Source organism: Ictalurus furcatus, chromosome 7 (genome assembly GCF_023375685.1).
Source record: "Ictalurus furcatus strain D&B chromosome 7, Billie_1.0, whole genome shotgun sequence".
NCBI lineage: Eukaryota > Metazoa > Chordata > Actinopteri > Siluriformes > Ictaluridae > Ictalurus > Ictalurus furcatus.
This window is the reverse complement of record NC_071261.1, coordinates 33293519-33315791: the sequence shown is the minus strand read 5'-3', so window position 1 is coordinate 33315791 and position 22273 is coordinate 33293519. Positions and strand designations below refer to the sequence as shown.

Below are 22273 nucleotides of genomic sequence, written 5' to 3'. Positions count from 1 at the left end.
ACCCACATTCGCCCCTGATTGGCTCTTCTGGATCATCGCATATCCTTCCCTGATTCGTCAAGCCCCTACCACATGACCATTAAACTACTTCGATCGTATACACGACAACACGGAGACTGAACCGCAAGCTTTGCTGGCTTTGTCGTCATTCTTATCCGCCATTGTGCAGTTCAATTCTGTATTTTATAACACTGCAGCTGCTACATGCGCAAGAGGCGAGCTACGATTAGAGCCATCACCAACAAATCTCATTTAAACGGCGTAAACCCTTCACGGAACGCCGGTTTGGACTAGCAACTGACTTCCTGTTTACAATTACAAGCACGCATATGCCCAGTGTGTATGAACGGTCACGTGACATGTGTTTTCGGTCGTGTCGTGTGGACGGAGATCGTTTCTGAAATACGCCGGAAACGTCAGCGTGGACGAGGATCGTTTTCATTTTAAAACTAAAACGCAGTAGCGTAAACAGGGCCTTAAGGTCACGGGCACAGTGTGTACGTTTGATTTTTCAACCAAACTAAACGTTTTAAAAAGTTCCTTTTAAAACCCGACGTCACCAGGGGTTTGAAAATAAAAAAGGCCTGAACTTATGTTCTGAAAGGAAACTGTCGCTTTGTATTTAACGTAACGTTTAAATCAACGCGCAGAGAAGCAGGAAGTCAGCTTGGTGAACTGTGGTTGTCATAGCGCCCTGCCTCAAGTCCCTAATGGATCAAGTCCCTAATGAACGCTTTCACTGCTGGTTGATGATGTAACACTGAAAACAATTACTGCTACACTGAAATATTCATACATTTGCATTTAACATTCCAGATTAATCATCAAAAACGCAATCATTTTCCAAAAATAAATAATTAATAATAAATTGAAAATATAGTGAAAATATTACCCTTATTTACCAAATTTAAATATGTTTTTATTTTAGATTTAAATTGAATGCTTAAATAACCTTTTCAGATAATCTAAATAATTTACAAATGAATGTAAAAATAGTACAATTATTATTATTTTATTTTTTTTGTTGCAATATCAAGTGATGTAAAATGACCGGTTGTTTTTGCTTTGCTTTGTTTGTTTGTTTGTTTGTTTGTTATTTAAACATGGCAGATGTTCCATTCAGGAGAAGGTTGCACTATTTTTAACCAGCGTTTACGTGTTAAAGAAAAGTTTTCTACAGTTCCCTCTTATTTAAACGGAGCATCACATGTCCTTCTCTAACACTCCAATCCCATAATTCTGTTCACTGTACCTGCTTTAAACTCACAACACCCGTGTGGACAGGGGACGGGGGTCGGGACAGGACCGGGGGGGACGACAACGACACGGCGATGCAGGAATTCGGACGAGCAGCTGCAGAGTGCGGCTGCTAAACGCGTTTCAGAGCCGAACAAAGCAAGATTAGCTGATGTTAAAAATGGCCGTGAAGAGCAGCCGACCTCCAGAGAGACGATCAATACACACAAAGGCAGAGGGTCGCCGACATCTGACCCCTGACCTGAGCCGTGGGCGTAGCAGAGGCTCTTTTGTGAAATTAGCTTCACTGATTCAGCTGTGTAACAACCTTAAACCCGCTATGTCACCTCATTCACAAACACCTCCATTACTCTCTATAACACACCGCAATACGACATTTATAACACATATACCACTCACATCTCTCACACACACACACACACACGCACACACACACGCACACACACACAAGGAATCCAGGACATCTACAGGATACATGAAAGCAAATAAGTAAAACTTATTAAAATCTATTTTATAATATATTCTCAGAAGCTGAAATATTATACGCGGTTTTTATTGTTGTTGCGTTTTAACTGCTTGAACTTGAAGCCAACACGTGTTGTATCTTCTCACACGATACTCCTTCCTCCTGCTGTACCTCGCTCAGGTTTGAGGGTCTCCTCGCTCAGACACAGTTCAGTCCTCTAATCTTCTATAGGATTCAGGTCAGGGTTCTGCGATGGCCTCTCCGACACGTCCACTTTGCTGTCTTTAAAGCATTTTGCTACATCTTGGTTGGGAGGTTTGATTAGGGTCGCTGTCCTGCTGGAAGACCCAGTCGTTTGGTAGTTTCTTTCTGGCTGATATCTTCAGGTGCTACTTGGTTATTTCTAGATAGTTCCTCCTGCCTCATGATGCCATGTGTTTTCTGATGTGTAGCAGTCCCTTTCCAGTAAAACTCCCCCCCGACGTGATGCTGCCACCACCACCGTGCTTCAGTGCTGGGATGGTGTTCTTTTCCTCCGTGCATAGCGCTGATTATTAGGGTCAAACCTCACACAACAACCCTCAAAGGCTGGGGATCACCTGCAAACTACAGTCTGGCTTTTTCATGCCAGTCTTGGCGTAGAGGCTTCTTTCACGTTGATGGAGAACTCTCAGAATGGTAGATGTACATACTTTGGTACCTGATGTCTCCAACTCCTTCACCAGCCCTGTTGTTGTTGATGTCTTGGGGGTCAGTTGAACCGTTCGGACCAAAGTTTGTTTATCCCTGGTTTCTACATTTGCATACAATTGATTGTACAGATGCTTGTGGTAGCTTCAGCTGTTTGGAAATGGCTCTTAAGGTGGAACCAGACTTGTGCAGGTCCACAGTTTTTGTTTCAGAGGTCCTGGCTAAGTTTTTCTCATGGTATCAAAGGCAAAAACGCACTCACTCGAAAGGCACTCCTAATTTTTACAAATAGCCAATCAGAAGCTTCTAAACGTGATTACAGGTACAGAACAGTTATAACAATACCACACACACACACACAGTGGTTTATCCTTTACATAAAAGCCAGGGAAGTCGATCTGGGCCATGCTGATCTCTAGATAATGTGATGTACGATAAACAAGACGCGTTCAGATCAAACAGGACGCGGTAATAACTCAGTGTATAACTCACACAGAGCACAGAGACACAATATAACACCGAGCTCCACGCATTCTTAAACCGTCGTAAAAGCGGACAGGTTAAAAGTTTACAAGCGGCCATGCGGAAGACGGCCAGGTCTCGGCTGCAATCACGGAAGCAACTGGGGTTCAAAGGTCAGCGCTGTTTCCCAGGGCAAAAGGGTCGAGAATGAACTTTGGTAAACTTCAAACCTGGAGGAGGACGAGGACGAGGAGGAGGACGAGGAGGAGGAGGACAACCTTCACCGCAAACTCTGACCTGCCGCAGGGTCGGTCGGGGGAGGAATCGCTCAGCTGTGCCAAGTTTACGACTCACGCAACCATCGTGAGAAAGAAAACAGGAACAGATGGCATCCCGAGGTCAGCAAGGAGCGATGCAGCTAGAACGACAAAAACCTTCAGAAATGTTTCACAATCGACTTAAATATAATCCGATACGACGACTGACGACTGGAGATGTTATATCAACCATGTTTACATAAAAATGTGCAATCTCGGGCATTCTTTTGACTCGAAACAAAGGTCTTCTCCAAGTTTTTTAAGGCGGCAGGTGAACTTTCCTTTCTAAGCTGGACCAATTGGAAGGAGATCGATCACTTCTAAACGATTAACTTATAGCGATGTGTTAATATCCCTGGTTTTGTTTTTTCACTCGTCTAACTAAAGAAACGTGCGAGTGGCTTTCAAACTAAGAATTTAAGAATCTAAGGACTCTTGAAAATGTTTTTAATCAGGCTGAGATGTTGGTGTTTGACATGAAGATTAAAAACGAGAGGCATGTTTTACTCGGGCTGCGCCGACCGCGCGGCCGCCGAGTTCTGGATCGTGATTGGTCAGGAGGTGCTGATTAGGTGCAGGTTCATTATACGTTCATTATACGAATGCACCCATTCTAATACTTTATCGTTCCTATAGTAACGGCTCATTCGCAGGGACAGTTTTTCAAACATTAACGGAAGGAGTCTCCATTGTCAGAGGTAAAGCTGTGCGCTTTAAGATTTCCGACATCCTCAGGACAGAGGCGGTTCTCAGTAACATGGCGGCCTTGCTGTTGTTTTATTCCTTACTTATTCTAAATAAGCTGGCAGGAAAGAGGCGGCGTGACGTTCCCGCCATGTTGTTCTGGATAAACGGCGTGAGTCCGAGGTGCCGTGACGCTGATTAAAACACAGTAGCACCTGCTGCCTGATCCTTTCAAAAGCAGCCAAAACAAAAGCGGGGATTCCGGCTTTCGAGCTGTTTTTTGTCTTTTCCTCCTGCCATCTGCAGCCTGAACCCTTCTGCCTCGGAGAAAATAGAGGAGCTAAGAGCTTTAACTTCTTTTCAGCGTCACCCTGAGATGCTCCGGCCGGCGTTTTCCTTTTTTTTTAACTTCACATGCTTAATTGCCGTGTTTCCTCTCTTGGGTGCCGTGATTAAGTGTCTCCCTTCACGAGAACGATACATTTTTAATGTTAATCAATAACTCTCATGCTGCTCAATCTCTCTGCTGAACCACTGTTATGACACACACACACACACACACACACGCGCGTTAGTGGATCAAAGAGAGGCAGAAGAGGACGATGAATCACCACGAGCGGCTCTCATGTGCCCTCGCAAAAATGACAAATAAACGAAGATGGAATGGACGAAAGGAGACAAATAAACAGAGGGAATATGTTGTTATTTCTGTAGTGTTTTTATCGGCGAGACGTCATGTTGAAGCGGACGTACGCACAAACACAACACATTACTGTAAAAGTGCTCAAATACATTAACTTGGACAAGAGAGACAAATAAACAAAATAAAATAAACAATAAATTAAGACTTAAGTAAAATAACAAGGGTTTTGGCACTGGTTTGTAGATATGATCAGGTTTGTAGATATGATTAGTTTTGTAGATATGATCAGGTTTGTAGATATGATCAGAATTGTAGATATGATCAGGTTTGTAGATATGATCAGGTTTGTAGATATGATTAGATTTGTAGATATGATTAGGTTTGTAGATATGATCAGATTTGTAGATATGATTAGTTTTGTAGATATGATCAGATTTGTAGATATGATCAGGTTTGTAGATATGATCAGGTTTGTAGATATGATCAGATTTGTAGATATGATCAGGTTTGTAGATATGATTAGTTTTGTAGATATGATCAGTTTTGTAGATATGATCAGGTTTGTAGATATGATCAGGTTTGTAGATATGATTAGTTTTGTAGATATGATCAGGTTTGTAGATATGATTAGTTTTGTAGATATGATTAGTTTTGTAGATATGATCAGATTTGTAGATATGATCAGATTTGTAGATATGATTAGTTTTGTAGATATGGAGGTAATGAGTAATTAGGATCGTGGGTTCCGGTGAACAAATTGACTGCAAAGGAAAGGCTATAAGATGTTCAACAATCTGTTACCATGGTAACAACAAGCTTAAAATAGGAAACAAGACATCGGTGGGAGAGCGATCGCTGTCTTCTAAACCAGCTGGCTGTGTTTTGTGTGTGTGTTGTGTGTGTGTGTGTGTGTGTGTGTGTGTGTGTGTGTGTGTCCAGATAGGCTAAGATCAATGACTGAGGAAAAAGCAGCTATGAGTCATTCAGAAACCTAAAGAGTCGACTCTTATTATTCAGATGATTCTTATTATTCCGATTCACTCGATCTCCGTTGCTAGTTTTCTCCCCTGACGTCTTTAATGTAATTATTCTTTGCATATCAAGCAGAATACACACTTATAGTCGCCCGGAGTTTAAAATTGAACCTGTCTGATGGCGATTAACGGCTGTGTGTTAAACCTCTTTAAATATTTCGAGCAAAAACATTCTGCCGAAAGACGAGACTCAAAATCACAGGGACGGTCACACGTGCTGTTTCTGATCATCTTGAGAGATACTGTTCTACATAAAGTGTGCAAATAAGGCTCAAATGATCTGAATTGATAGAGAGAGTTAACTCCGAGCGAGAGAAAGAGAGAGAGAGAGAGAGAGAGAGAGAGAAGATAAAAGAGACGTCTATTTCAAGGCTTTGAGGATCCTGGTCTATAGTGGCTGCGTAACGGAGACTCATATTATCTCCACCAGATTATCTCCCAATTGTTCTGACCAAACAAAGGCGCACACACACACACACACCAGAAGGGCAGATGGTCGGTGTTCGTGACCTCTGACCCCGACCGCACACGCTCAGTGTCACTCCAGGCCACCCAGCTAACCTCAGCACTGAACAGAAAGCTTAATTAACACACCACGATTCCAGCGTCGGAGACCGATCGAGGAGAAAAGGTTTAAAATCATGAACGAAGAGACAGAATAACAAAAAAAATCTGCAATCATCTGTGAACTGGTCAACAAACCTGAAGGTGATTGCAGCCATTTTGTGGACTGTTTGCTCAAAAACACCCTCTAACAAATCCTAAGCCCCACCCACACTGGATAAAGAATTGGAAAAACAGAGGCTAAGACAGAATAGATCAGGATCATGTTCAATCAGAGAACATTTCCACTGAGAAACGTTATCAGCCGTGAACTTCAACAATCTTTCTTTTTTTTTCAAGATTTGAATATTTTAGTAAAACTACGCGACTAGCTCGTTTTAGCATGCGCAATTTCAATGGGTTGTCCACAGTCACTCCAGGATTTTTTCATAGAAATGAACGCAAGATCAAGACGTTCCAAAATATTCGGAGGAACTCGCGATTTTTCAGAATCACCGCAGATTTCCCGCGGATCTGGACCGAGACGCAGCATGTGACGTCATCACGACACGCGTTCAACCAAAGCCGTCTTCAACTGATTCACGTGCATCACACGTGAGTGCAGCTAAAAGGTCTCATTTACCACAAACATCACTGCGAAGGAGCGCACAGAACTATTTGTCGCTATTGCGATTTCATCAAGTCACGCAACTTTCCACGGACCGATTTCTAGACACATTTACGCATGCTACATGTTACCTCATGTTAACTAGCGCATTTTAACATTTTTACCCACTTTGAACGAATTCTAGCGACATACATCAATCTATCAAAATCAATAAATGAAACACTCCGCCATCCTTATGGAACAAACTGGGAGCACAAACACTGCCCAAATATTCTGTTTAAATGTAATCCTCTTAATGAGATGCTCAGAGTCAGACCTGACTTGAGTTTCACGTCCAAATACATCATTTGAAGCCTGATCCTGGGCTCCAAACAGTCTGTGACCTTTGCAGCGTCTTGGATGGCGGGAACCTGCTGGAATGCGACCCCCTACAATCACCCCCTCCAAAAAAAAAAAAAAACTGGATCATTAAACCTTACACCTCATTAGATCTCGAGGAACACACGCATGACATGATGGCCCGGTTCAGATGGGAACGGAGCCGAGACGAACCACAGAGCGACTGCTTCCATTTGTGTGTAAATGCAGTCAGTAGATCCAGTAGATCCAGTAGATCCGATCCAGTCCAGTAATGATGCAACGCTGCAGGCTGATAGCGAGACTCGGTGTCAGGGTGACGCCTCTGTACCACTGAGTCATCACTGTATCTGGACTTTTCTGTGCTCAGAGATTAAACATTGCACCACGCACAACAGCGGCTGCAGACAGTGGACGAGTTGATCTTAATCAGGGTGGTGGAGCATCTGACGCTTATCCCAGGAACACTGGGTTATGAGGCAGGAACCTGGACGGGACGCCAGTTCATGGCATGTTTTCGAGGAGGAACCCGGAGGAAACCCACACAAACACGGGAAGTGGCAGCGCTACCCTCTGCGCCGCCATGTTAAATAGACTCATCATACAGGTTTCATTTCCTGGACATACGTGCGTTAAGTACTGTAGCTGGAGGACGTCTGTACAGTCCGTACAGGATTTCGCTGAGCAATCGTTGTGACCAAAAACGCTTGATTTCCAAAATTTGCGGTGCAACTTGCGGAGGTTTATTTTGTTGCTGTGGAAAATGACTCGAATCGGCTAAATCGTAATCGCACGAAATTATTTCTCACGCTCTTTCACAGCGATGTTTGTCGGTAAACGAGACCTTTCCGCTGCACTCATGTTCGACCCACGTGAATCACAAAAGTGCTTTATCTGAATGCGTGTCGCGACGACATCACGTGACACGTCTCGTCCCAAACCTGCGGAAAACCTGCTGAAATTTTGGAAAACCGCGAGCTCCTGCGAAATCCGGGCAGGACTGCCTGTAGTCATTCTGATGGTTTCGCACGGGATAAACGATCTCCGCATTAAGTCGCAAGGATGGGCGTGTCTTCACCACGTACGCACGAACGTCACACTAATGAGGAGCTTTACCATTAGGAACTCCATAAATGACCAAGGTCCTGGTGACCTGCCAGGTGACATCTCAGACATTTTTAACATAATCCTTATTTATTATTCTTTCAGTTTTGGTGGAAGACGATAGACAAGCGCAAAAATGCGTTATAGGGTCTTCATACCAAAACAAACAACAACAAGAATCTCTCGTTTTCTCTCAGAATATAACACACTCTTTTCCAACATGGCCATTCAGACAGGAGATATATCTACTGCATCCATCCATCCATCCATCTTCTATACCGCTTTATCCTTCTCAGGGTCACGGGGAAACCTGGAGCCTATCCCAGGGTGCATCGGGCACAAGGCGGGGTACACCCTGTTCAGGGTGTTATTTCTACTGCTCTTATTTATTTATTTATTTATTTATTTATTTTTAAAATAGGAAGTCAAACACAGTATATAACAGTAAAAGTTTAGAGGTCCCAGAGATCCTCCAGTAATACCTGCATGACCACATCCCCTGTGTGAAACTGATCCAGAATGAACAGGGTGTTAGTTTTACACTCAAATATAAGTTAAAATAAAAACATGCTTTAAAAAATAACAATAATCTCATTCAGTGTACAGTTCACACTGCATCACTGGAGCGGATCTGCTATCAGGATGAGTGTCCTGGCTGGTGCGATGTTGTACAGTACTGTGCACTTACTGCGCAGAGCATCAGTTCAGGAGATCTAACAGACCAGTGCGCGTGATGAGTTCATATTGAAATCTGGATATCAGGGAAAACAAACAAAAACAAAGCAGCACTCACCAGATCACCAGATCACCTGATCACCTGATCCTGAAGAGAAGAAGAAGAGAGGAGAAACCCGCATCACTTCCGCATGAAGGACGTGACATGAATCCTCTCCTGTCCCCCCGCACCGCGCTCGCGCCCGCGCTCAGGACCACCGGAGGGAGGGGGTTCGAGATAATATCCCCGCACGGTGACGTCGAAACACGCAGAACGCACAGTTTCACTCAGTTCTGGACGATCAGGAGGCGCAGAAACAAACCTCCGAGATGTCCTAGAACATCCCCACGCTCAGTTCAGTTCAGCACGCGCACAGAGTCACTTCCGCTGAAGCAGATCAAAGCTTCACCGCTACACCAGGTCCACCTGCACGCGCTGTGCACACAAAAGTGTTATATTGTAACAAAATAACACGCAATACCGTGAAAGTAAAAGCGAAAGTCCCACGAGCGCTTACGTGGATAAACACGTGAGAAACGTGGACTATTGTATTACACGTGGGTTTGAAACGCCTCATAGGTCATGTCTCGTGATCATCAGTGTGTTAGTATTCCCGACAACCCTGATGAAAACACAACAACAACAACACAGTAGAAACCATCACAAACATTCTAATGGTTTCCACTACAAAAAACATCAGCTAACCATTAAAACCGTTACCACTATTGCTCCTTAATGGTCTCCAGTAGACAAAACATTGCCACCAATAGATGGCAACAGATTACCAGTAGAGACCCACAGGGACCAGTACAGTTTCCATTACAACCAATACAATTCCCATTTAAACCATTACAAATTCTATTAGGCTTTCTACTGGGGTTTTTTCTGCAGGCAAGGATAAAACTGCACTTTTTTGTGTTTTTTAGTCTCTCTCTCTCTCTCTCTCTCTCTCTCTCTCACACACACACACAAAGACATGAAACTTTACATTTGAACATTACGAAAGAATCGACTCCTTCATTCGGTTCCTTTAGGTGAACATTCACATGTCGACTCGTACATATGAGCCGTTTTATTTCACATTTCTCATCTGGACCTCTCTCTCTCTCTCTCTCTCTCACACACACACACATACACACACACACACACACACACGTGGAGCCGAAAGAATCGACTCATATTGGTGAGCTGAGTCAAATGACCGCACTCACGAAAAAGAGACTGAATTCATAATGACTAGTGTGTGTGTGTGTGTCTATGTGTGTCTATGTGTGTGTTGAATAACTTATACACTCTGAACAGCAGCGCCCTCACGTGGCGGTTTCTGTTTCTGGTTCTTCATCCGTAATGCAGTAATATGGCCCTGACCCTTTGACAGTGTGGTTTTGCAACACTGTGGTTTGGGTGCATCAACATTTCAAACAGTCAAACTGAGAACTCGACCAAAATAAAACCGAATATTTAAAAAATGACAAAAATATGCAGCAGAGAAACAAAACCGTTACATGTGTTTAATCTGAACTGTGATCTCTGCTGAAAAAAACAACAGCAACAGAAACCCCCATAGAGTTTGTTATGGTTTTAATGGGAATTGTATGGGCTTTAATGGAAACTGTAATGGTCCCCGTGGGTGTCTACTGATAATTTTATTGGCTTCTTTTGGTGGCATGTTACAGCATGTCTAGTAGATCCCATTAAGGACCTACATCCTTAATACCTCCTACTATGTAATGGAAACCATTTGGTAATGGTTTTAATGGTTTACAGCTGATGGTTTGTAATGGTTTATGTAGAGGAAAACATTAGGATTTCTATAATGGTTTCTATTGATTTGTTTTTTTTTTTTTTTTTTTTTTCCAGCAGGGATGAAAAAGAAGTCTAGTAAAAATCTGGTTTTGTGAAAGAAATGTATTTATAATCTAATATTCAAAGAGCTCAAGCTTTCTGGAAGCTTCTCATGTGATTTAACATGACATGTAAATGGGGTGTGTGGGGGAGGATGTGTTTAGAGGTAGAGTGCGTGTGTATGTGTGTGTACGTGTGTGTGTGCGTGTGTGTTTTAGAGGTTTTAGTTGTGAAACTTCCTTCTTGCTTCTTATCTGTCGCACTTATCTCACACCTACAAGGAGAATTCACACCTTTTATATTTAGATAAACGTCCCCAGGTCCCCATGATGATGAGCGTATGTCAACGTTTTGACCTTCAGGGGGGATTTAACTGGTCGTCATGAAGAAAATGAAGATCATTTTCTGGTCTTCACCTAGAATGTTATTTTTATTTTTAAAATTAACAACAAACAAACAGCAAACAAACTAATAAACAAAAACAAATATATTTGGAAAGGGGGAACGGTGGTTTAGTGGTTATCATGTTCGTGTCGCATCTCTGAGGTTGGGGGTTCGAATCCCACCTCTGCCCTGTGTACCTGAAGCTTGCATGTTCTCCCTGTGCTTCGAGGGTTTCCTCCGGTTCCTCCGGTTTCCTCACCCAGTCCAAAGACAAGTGTTGCAGGCTGATTGGTATTTCTAATTGTCCATAGTGTGTGATTGAGCCCTGTGACGGGTTGGCACTCTGTCCAGGGTATCCCCCGCCTTGTGCCCCGAGTCCCCTGGGATAGGCTCCGCCCTCCCCTGCGACCCTGTGTAGGATAAACAGCGCAGAAAATGGATTTCCTGTTGATGACTGAGGTTAAAGATTGGGGATTTCAGTCCTTACTGAACACATTTATATCTGCATTTGCAGCATTTAGACACTCTTATCCAGAGCAACTTAAATCGAAATAAATAAATGAAAAAATGACCTTCATTACAACCCAGCACTATTCTGGACTCTGATTGGTCAAATGGTGTTGATGAATTTTCTAGGACAGCAGCTCTGACAGTTGCGCAGCTGCAAATCGCAGGTTTATATATTAATGCTCTCATTCTAATACTGTACGTTATGGTTTCTGTAGTAACAGCTCATTCACAGGGACTCGTACTCGTACGCTTTCTCATGAACATGACAAGTGGCGTGTTTTCTGTCTTTTCACTTCATTAGAGAGAATAAAAGAGAGGGCCGGTGAGGGAACGGCTGTTTATAGCGGCTATAGCGCAAGTGAGAACAGGAACTTGTTCCTTCTGTCGAGCCACACATGATATTATGGAGATGCCAGTGATCCTGACCCTTTCTGCTCTCCGGACCTGCCTGATCCATCCTGACGCTCTACGTCTGGATGGAGCTCTCATCAACTGGAGGCTACAGCCTGGAGATCGCTGAGGACGGTACCTCTTGAAGTACCAGGAAATGGTTTTGGACGTCAATTCCACATGGACGTTCTCGCTGTGGTTGCTGGGACTACGGTTGCAGCGATGGCCTTGGGACTGCAATTACCACATGCAGTTTTACACTCAGGTCTCCTTTAGTGAACAGTGGACTAGTTCAACAGACTTCATATTAAACCATAATGAACTTTCTTTTACTTTCACACTATCCGTTGTTCCCCAGATGAGGACGGGTTCCCTTCTGAGTCTGGTTCCTCTCAAGGTTTCTTCCTCATATCGTCTCAGGGAGTTTTTCCTCACCACCGTCACCACCGGCTCGCTCAATAGGGATAAATTCACACACTTAAAATCTCTATCCTGTGTTTATATGTTTCTGTAAAGCTGCTTTGAGACAATGTCCACTGTTAAAAGTGCTGTACAAATAAAACTGAATCGAATTGTTTTCCACAAAACATTAAATGTACCTATAAACAGATCAAATGTACGATGTGTCGTTATTTAATAAATAAAATAATAATAATTGTTTGCAAGTTGCTGTGTAAGATGGAAGAGGTATAAAACACTCGGGGATGTGCTGTTATTGGAATCTAATCAACTTTGGGGTGTTTACAGTAACGTCCTCACACCACCTGCTCATTGGTTATTTTACTTTAACAGCATAACTCACACATCTGACTTATTATAGGTGATTATTAATGTTTCATAGTGAGAGAATCTCACACACACACACACACACACACACACACACACACACCTGCACGTACACACACACACACACACACGCACGTACACACACGCACACACACACAGACACACACAAACACACACACACATGCACGTACACACACACACACACACACAAATGCACGTACACACACACACACACACACACACACACACACACACACACACACACACACATGTAGTGGTCAACGTGTTAAAGAGTTTAGTGTAAGAGCTTTATGATAATGGAAATACAGAGTAAGGGAAGAGAGGAGGAGGGGTGGACAGGAAGTGAATTAGGTCATGGGTTTATTCAACACAGCCCCTTTACCACACACTTCCCTTTTAATATCACTTCCCCACACACACACCCCGACCGAAAACGCAGACTAAACACTGTTGAAACAAAATGTACGTAAATCCATTTCTTCCAAAAATGTTATACAACATATAATAACCTCTAATTGTTAGCAGGTTATATGTCTACATTTGCTGAATTTGAAAAAAAAAAACCCAACATTTACATTAACCGATGCTTTTATTCTCCAAAGCGACTTACACATGAGACAGGATGCAACAGTACGAGCACTTGAGTGCTACGAGTACGAACCGTACATTTACATTTACAGCTTTTAGCAGATGCCTCATCCAGAGCAATGTATCAAAAGTGCTTTATCAATAAAAAAAAACCATCCACATGCTGGTTTACTGTAGACGTCAGGGCCTGAAAGAACCATCAGATAAAAACCCTGTTGGGGAAGTGAGTACGCCGTGAACAAGTCGGAACACGACGCCAACTGCACTGATGCAGAAGACACCTGCACCTCCACCTCCACCACCTCAACCTCCACCATCACATCCAGTGCTACTAATGACTAAATACTAACCTGTACACCAGGGGGGAAAAAACACCTTAAAATATACTTCAACCATGGAGGAAGCTATTGAAGAAAAACGATTTCAAACATTTGACCTTGCTCTGACCTTGACCCTGTATGGCTCGATTCCAACACCTAGTCAGTTCATCTCCTGGCTGCATGAATATTTCCATATAAATCCTAAAAGCATTGAACCACTCGTTCTTGATATATCACACTAACAAGAATCTCGGACAGACGGACGGACATCCCAAACACATAATCTCTCCACCATTACGTACAGGAGTTGGGGCACGGGTAAGGACCTCGTCTCACGACACACTGGGACACTGATAACTGAATTTCCGGTGACATGACCATGTACATCACATTTTGTATGTCATATCAATTTGTTAAATTAATCACACGGATTTCTATCACAGTACTTCCAGCAGGATCGTAGGCTAGCTAGTGGATTTAAAACAACAATATTAAACTTAGATCGTTAGACAATCGATTAAACGGTTAAAAAAATCGTTAGACTTAAACAAACCGTATATATAATGTCAAATGAAGTTAAAAACGCCTACGCTAACGTGAGGAATCATTTGAGAGCTACAACAACGCCATTTATTTCGAGCTGAGAGGCTTCTGAAAACATGACGTCGTGTCATTTACAGTAAGGGAACATCGTGAGCATCGACGCTCCTTGGTTTTTGCGGTGCATTGTGGGATTTTTTTAGGGATCGAACGTTCCAGTGCACTGGAAGGATTTTGCAATTGAGACCGAACTTAAAATGGCCGCCTCGCTGATCAGCGCCCTGAACTAGTGAAATAGGGAGCTGATTGAGACGCACCCAGAGATGTATAGTTTTTGCTTAAAGGCCCAGCAGGGGCAGTTTGGCAGCACAGGGATTTAAACTCAGGACTCCATGATCAGTAGCTCAAGGCCTTAATCACTGAGCAGCAGTTCAGGACTCGTCGACTGGAGGACTGTGGTCCGGATGCAGAGCCAGCAAAGTGTTTCAGTTATTTCACTCAAACAAGGAGATGACAAAACCCTTGTAGTTTAGCAGCTCGAAACATGAACCTTCTGAAACTGTGGCTTCTGCAGCAGATCTTCTGCATCAGTTTATCGAGTCATATGTTATTGTGTAAATATTTATATATTTAAAAGGAAAGATTCTTATTTACATTTACATTTATTCATTTAGCAGACTCTTTCATCCAAAGCGACTTACAAATAAGGAAATACAAGCAAAGTGATATATCAAGCGGAGAACAATACAAGTAGTGCTACTGTACTATACTAAGATTTATAATTGAGTTACAGAGAAGCAACGTGCGCAGAGTCGAGGTGTAAGAGCCATAAGATAATGTTGGGTTGGTGTTTTAGGGGTTAGTTAGGTGTTCATTGAAGAGGTGGGTCTTTAGCTGTTTTTTGAAGATGGTGAGAGATTCTGTGGTCCGGATTGAATTTGGAAGTTCATTCCAGCACTGAGGATCAGTTAGCGTGAAGGTTCTGCAAAGGGACCTTGAGCCATGCTGAGTAGGCACTACTAAGCGACGGTCGTGGATTGATCGCAGATTGTGTGAGGGAACGTAGGCCTTCAGGAGAGAGTTGAGGTAGGAGGGTGCTGTTCCAGACAAGGTCTTGTACATGAGCATCAAGGCCTTGAATTTGATGCGGGTGGATACAGGAAACCAGTGCAGGGAGATGACGAGGGGTGTGTTATTTTGGGCTGGTTGAAGAAGAGGCGTGCTGCTGCATTCTGAATCATCTGAAGGGGTTGATGGAGCTGGCTCTCCTGTGTGATTTGTGGCATGATGACAGAGATTGTTTAAAGAAAAGTCAAAAGTGATCAAAAGTGTTAGTAAGCATGAGTATGACAAAGAAAACAGCAGCAGTTGGAGTTATTATGTTAATCACTCATCTGGACCGTTTGTAAACATGGAATTGTCTATAACATGGCCTCTGAAATTTTAGGTGAATGCTCGTGATCTAATTTGTTAGCCATTATGGTTAAGATGGTGGCTTACTGAACTTTCCATATTGTCACCTGTTCATGTGAAAGACAGACTCGTGCAAACATGCTGTGTGGTGATGTGCGAAATAGCTCGAATACCACTCCCCCCCCCCACACAAGTTTCTGTTCACCACAAAACAAACAACGTTGTGCATTTTTTTCCCTCACAGCACTCGCTCTCTTATTCATGTAAATCATTTCATTTCACTCATTTAAATGACATTTTAAAAATACATTTATTCTGCTGTCTTTTCAGTCTAACTTCATAAATAAATAAATAAATAAATAAATAAATAAATAAATCAGAATATTGTGCATTAGCACTTCACACTTTAGCACAATTATGAAACCCAGTCAGGGGAGTAAACAGCTACAGGCCCTGCTGATAATAATTAGGCACGGTGAATAATAATAATAATGATTGTGTGTCTCTTGTGTATTGTGTTGGTTAATCCTCACTGTTTAACTCCAGTGAAGCTGCACTTATTTCTACGTATTTAATTTAACACAGATGGGAGTTTGGCCGTGAGGTGCTGAGCGCTAATCAGATCTTTCACGTTTTAGGTGAAAACCGCAGTCAGGTTTCCTGTGGAAGAGGTGCTCTTTAGATCTGTCTGAGTCAAAGTGAAACGTTTTGTCACCTACGAACTGCCCCTCACTCAAACCACATCCCCCCACGTCCTCTAATCAGCTTATAAGACCAGTGCTGAAGTGATATCTGCATTAATACGGTTCTGTTCACGTCGTCATCACCATCAGCGGTCATGTCCTCCGGTTCTCTCCTGCTGGTTCTGCTGGTTCTGGGCTGCGTTCAGTCCTTCACAGAGGCCCAGAGTAAGATAAAGTTCACCTTTTCAACTTTATAACATGTCGCTTTGTAAATATTATTATCTGCACTAAGTAGACACTAGTAAGATAGTTGACTTGTAGTAGAACGTTAAAACGTCTAGACCGGAGTCATTACTCACTAACACTCCTCTGGTTTATAATGATACTGAAGACAACCAGGCTGCTGAGAATAACCAGAGTTAATAAACCACTGTGTGTTTGTCGTGCTGTTACAGTAAAATACTGACTGACAACCATGAAGATGATTGTTTTCCTTTTATTTATTAAAGAACATCAGCAACATGGTTTCATTTAAATATACACCAGGCAGCATCTCTTACCAGATATAAAATCACCTCATGTTTACAAAGCCATGACTGATTCAGTAATGATTTTCCTCTGCAGATCAAAATACACCAGAACAATGCTGTTTCAAATTCCAGACGAATAAAATCCCTCTACGAGTGATTAAGGGGTATAAAGACACAGAGAGTGACTGTACAAAAGCTGGAATCGTGTAAGTTTTCAACCCCTTGTTTCATTTGAATAAATAATAAGAATTTTTCTCTATATCAATCATTATTTCATGGTAATATAAAATATCATTTAAATTTAATAGAATATAATTCTAAATGACCTTGATTGTATTTGAAATTTATGATGTTTGAAGTCATAATGTTGGAGGTTTGGGACGTGTGAGTGTTAGTTTGACACTGATGTATATCTCCTCTCCTCTACAGTTTTATCCTAAACAATGGTCGTCGTGTGTGTGCAGACCCTGGAGATCTGTGGGTGAAGAATCACATGAAGAAAATTGACCTGCGCTTTTTTGCAGAGCCGATCCAACATCAAAAGAAACGTTAAATCCTCTCTCTGTTAATGCACAATATATATAATACAATATATATATATATATATATATGTATATATATATATATATATATATATATATATATATATATATAAAATTTGCTATATTTAGACAGGCAGAATAATGCTTTATTATTATTATCAATCTAACAGTATTTACCTCAATTAATCTGTGGCTTGTGGGCATGAAGTCGTTTTTATATGAATCTTATATACATTAAAGGACTTTTTTTATTTACACACTCTGGCTTTGCTTCTGGGTTTCTTTCTTTCTTTCTTTCTTTCACATTTTAAAAGGAAACCATGTGGGTTATGTTGAAAGACATTCAAATGTTCAAGTCACATCTTCGATAACAACAATTAAAACAGTTATCTAAATAAATATCTAAATAAAATAATAAGTAAAATAGTATGCTTATATCTTGCAATAATAATAATAATAATAATAATAATAATAATAACAGTAACAGCTTATTCACAGGGACTTGTACAGCGCGCAGTAATTAACATGTTTGGCAGACAACACGTGAAATTAAATGTAACTATAAATGGATAAAAAGTATGACATGTCATACTTTAATAAATACACAATTATAATTGGGAAATTGCTGTGATATAAAAGGAATAAAACGTTTTGGGATGTGTTTCGGGATCCATTTCAGGGTGGTTACAGTAGGTCTGCTTCATTACTGATTATTTTACTGTAACTGCACCACACACAGAGTTTTATTCCTTAATTACTCATCAGAGAATGTGAGCTGTTTATCAGATATTAAGTCGGCTAGACTGTTATAATGGAACACACGTAACACACATAATTACTAACTGGTTAAACATTTTAATGTATTCAGGTATTTATTTGAAGTGTTTATCCTTATAATATATCAAATTGCAAAAGTTGTTAAAATAAACGTGGCTAATTCATGCCTCTAGTTGATAGTTTCTTAATTGTCTTTAATTAAAAAAAATAAAAACCTTAACAATTTAGAGTTTAAAAGTTTTTTTTAACACTTTAACTGAATTTCACAGTTATAGCAGCAAATACACAGATCAGCCATAATATTAAAAATCACTGACAGGTGAAGTGGAAAACACTGCTACAGGATCTCGTTACAGCGGCACCTGTGAAGGCGTAGGATATATTTATTAGGCAGCAAGTGAACAGTCAGTTCTCAAAGTTGATCAGTTTGACTTGGCTTCCAAATTCCCCAGATCTCAATCCAATCAAACATCTGTGGGATGTGCTGGACAAACAAGTCCGATCCATAGAGGTCCCACCTCGCAACTTACATGACTTGCTGTAAGGTCTTGGTGCCAGACACCACAGCACACCTTCAGAGGTCTTGTGGAGTCCATGTCTCTACGGGTCAGAGCCGTTTTGGCAGCACAAGGAGGACCTACACAAGATTAGGCAGGTGGTTTTAATGTTATGGCTGATTGGTGTATTCTTGTGTTAACCTGGTGCCACCTGCAGTCCATTGTTATTAATGCAGCAGGATAGATGGAAGAGAATTTGTTAGGAAAAAGACGTGACAGTCACTAAATAATACAGACCAGTGACATTTAACACAGAAACCAATATAAAAGGTTTTATTTAGCCATCACAATCCGCTAGAATAGCTTCAGCTTCAATACACCTTTGCATTAATTCTACACACCGCTGCAAATACACTATATGGCCAAAAGTATATGGACACCTGACCTTCAAACCAATATGTGGGCCTTCTCCAAATGATTACAAGCACACAGTTGTATAGAACGTCTTTGTATGCTGTAGCTTTACAGTTTCTCTTCACTGGAACTCAGAGGCCCGAACCTGTTCCCAGTGTGCACAAAGCGAGCTCCATGAAGACGTGGTGTGTGAAGGTTAGAAGAAGGTAGAAGAACTCGAGTGTCCTGCACAGAGCCCTGACCTCAACCCCACTGAACACCTTTAGGATGAACCGGAACTGGAGCCTCCGCACATCAACATCAGCGCCTGACCTCAACTTCACTAACGCTCCTGTAGCTGAATGAACACTAATCCCCACAGCCACGCCCCAAAATCCCCACAGCCACGCTCTAAAATCCAGTGGAAAGCCTTCCCCAAAGAGTGGAGCACATTATAACAACAAAGGGGAATAAATCTGGAACGGGATGTTCAACAAGCACATATGAGTGTGATGGTCAGGTGTCCATAAACTGAATGCAGTTCTTCCAGAAGATCTTCCCTTAGTTGGTGTTGTGATGATGGGGCTACGTCTAAAATCTCTTCCATGAGTAGAAATGTGGTGAATGTGGTGATTGAATGCAACAATTGTGATGCCATTAACACAATTTGTGATTAGTGGAGGTTATGGTCCTGAGTTTATTGCTTTGTTTTACCCCTTACTATTTAAATAACCCTCAGCTTCTCCTTTATACTGAACTGAGGTGAATGTTGTTTGATCTCGGACCTGAATTGTGTGAGGAGTCAGTTTGAAGTGGTGTGTGATTCGGTGTTGGAGCTTCACTTGATGAACCTCTTCAGGTTTGAGCTTGAATGGAGGAGAATAAACGAGAATAAACCTACTCCTCTGTCCATTCATCCTTCAACACTCTGTTGTCAATGTCAACTTCTCTTTCTTTTTCAACCAATCCAACTCATCACTTCACCAATCAGCTCAGAAAGGATATAAAATACATTTTTAAAAAGTGATTTTCTCACACGTTGTAGTGAGTCTCTTGTTCCGCTGTAAATAATTTGCATAAACTCATGTGATTGGATAAAAGGATGATTCCCAAAGGATGAGGTTGTACAGCGTCAGACCTTCGTTCGTTTTCCCGTCATTTCACTGAAGGCTGCTTCTCAAATCCAGCTGAAGTCGACGTGGGATTTGTGAAACGATTATTCGTTAAAGACGGGGCCGTACCCACTTTATTTGGACCATCTTGCACCTCTGGATCACAACCTGTAAGTATGATTATTTATTTATTTATATATTTTCTACCAAGTGTTCCAAATGCGAGGTTTTGTGTTGTATAGGTGTACAGCCAGTGCACAGCTGTTAGCCTGTTAGCCTCTGCTAACCGGCTAACTCACGTTATTTACAAACTACATATAAACTTAACGCTGAGAAACGTCCTATTCTTGTTGTGCTTGTGATTTTGGCTCGGGTTGATCTTCCGATGCATCATTATCGGACTTGAACTCAAATTGGTACGGAAAAACCCACGACATTATTCCTGAGCTGAAATTCAGATATGGTAGTGGGCGTTTCCTTTCCTACACGAGCTGTAACTGGTAGACCAATCACAACAGACTTGGACATCTGACCAATCAGAGCAGAGCAGGCTCTCTGAAAGGAGGAGTCTAGAGGGAACGGATCCTTGAGCGAGTCGTTTGTGACAGTGAGGAAAAGACGTGATGCTGCAATGTAAATGATGAGACAATGAAAGTGTTTTTTGACCTTGGATTCATGTATGAGAGCTCAAACAAAATTAGGCACTTTTATATAGCATAATAGAGGCGCTTTAAGTCTGCTGAAATACTTTGACGAGCCAGTCCTAGTGGAATAACACAGGCTAGCTCTTTTCCCCCTGAACATTTCAACCTATTCAAATTAATTACAATCCACAAGACTTTTTACATTTAGAAAACAGGTTGGATTACAGACTTTAACAGGTCATGAGGTGGGCGGTGATATACTCTCAGCTCTCAGATTTGTAGTAAAACTTCATGATTTTTAAATGTAATACTTGTAATGCTTGAAAAAGTTCCTTATCAGATGGAGAAAACGACATGGGGTGACATGGGTAACCTAAGAAGATGGTATAAATGATAAAGGTTTGCAACAACTGTGTGTTTGTGTGAGCTGTATTACAGGTACTACACTGCACTACGGGTCTACACTATACTACAGGTACTACACTATACTACAGGTACTACACTATACTACAGGTACTACACTATACTACAGGTACTACACTATACTACAGGTACTACACTATACTACACTATACTACAGGTACTACACTATGCTACAGGTACTACACTATGCTACAGGTACTACACTATGCTACAGGTACTACACTATGCTACAGATACTACACTATACGTGCGTGTGTGTGTGTGCGCACGTGTGTGTGCGTGTGTGCGTGCGTGCATGTGTGTGTGTGCGCGTGTGTGCGCGTGTGTGTGCGTGCGTGTGTGCGTGTGTGCGCTCGCGTGTGTGTATGCGTGTGTGTGCGTGCGTGTGTGTGTGCGTGTGTGCGCTCGCGTGTGTGTGTGTTTGTGTGCGTGTGTGTGCGTGTGCGTGTGTGTGCGCGACCATGATGAAAATAATGTGTGACAATTTTCACTGTATTGTATGCAACACTGAAATGCACTGAAATGCAGAGGTTCACTAGGCGGCTGTGGATCAGGTGGTAGAGCGGATTGTCCACTAATCGTAGGGTTGGCGGTTCGATCCCCAGTCCACGTGACTCCACATGCCGAAGTGTGTGTCTTGCCTTGAAGTGTGTGTCTTGCCTTGGGCAAGCATTACTACAAATCTGAGAGCTGAGAGTATATCACTCACCTCAACATTCCATGTCTCCCTCCTTAAACCGGTTATCCCCGGTTCATTAGCCATGGCGGTGCCCGGGGACTCGCTACCGGAGCCCTTAGAAGTGGACGGCCAACCAGCCTACCACGTCAGGACCATCCTGAACTCCAACTCCTGCAGGAGTTCAGTCTTTTCATCTTTGTCTGTGTCAGTAAAGAAAGTAATCATGGGGTAAACTGATATTTATTTGTAAATGTTACCGGCCTCTGCTAGGATAATCTTTCAATGACAACAAAAAT

The 22273-nt window shown here is 41.9% G+C and overlaps 2 protein-coding genes across 3 annotated transcripts in view; one reads left to right on the top strand and one right to left on the bottom strand.

Annotated features, from left to right (window-relative positions):
- The window catches only part of greb1l (GREB1 like retinoic acid receptor coactivator), a 56177-nt gene extending 46923 nt beyond the window's left edge, over positions 1-9254 (bottom strand). The window contains exon 1 of one of the 2 annotated variants that reach the window (XM_053629917.1): positions 8987-9254. The gene's annotated coding sequence lies outside the window, so the exon portion shown is untranslated. Of the gene's footprint in view, positions 1-3105; positions 3291-8986 lie in introns of those variants that run through there. The other variant, XM_053629918.1, reaches the window with a different exon arrangement.
- A 7085-nt stretch (positions 9255-16339) lies between these two features.
- LOC128610541 (C-C motif chemokine 4 homolog) lies at positions 16340-17480 on the top strand. Its single transcript, XM_053629913.1, has 3 exons — positions 16340-16605; positions 17005-17116; positions 17340-17480. Exons 1-3 carry the CDS (start codon positions 16536-16538, stop codon positions 17461-17463), a joined length of 306 nt encoding a protein of 101 aa, XP_053485888.1. The 5' UTR covers positions 16340-16535; the 3' UTR covers positions 17464-17480.
- Positions 17481-22273: the final 4793 nt, after the last annotated feature.

What these genes read in the sequence shown, in the direction of transcription:
- LOC128610541 (XM_053629913.1), top strand. Translation starts at nt 16,536, where the DNA reads ATGTCCTCCGGTTCTCTCCTGCTGGTTCTGCTGGTTCTGGGCTGCGTT. An exon ending in GTCCTTCACAGAGGCCCAGA is followed by an intron (nt 16,606 to 17,004) that starts GTAAGATAAAGT and finishes TTTCCTCTGCAG; the next exon opens with ATCAAAATACACCAGAACAA. An exon ending in TGTACAAAAGCTGGAATCGT is followed by an intron (nt 17,117 to 17,339) that starts GTAAGTTTTCAA and finishes TCTCCTCTACAG; the next exon opens with TTTTATCCTAAACAATGGTC.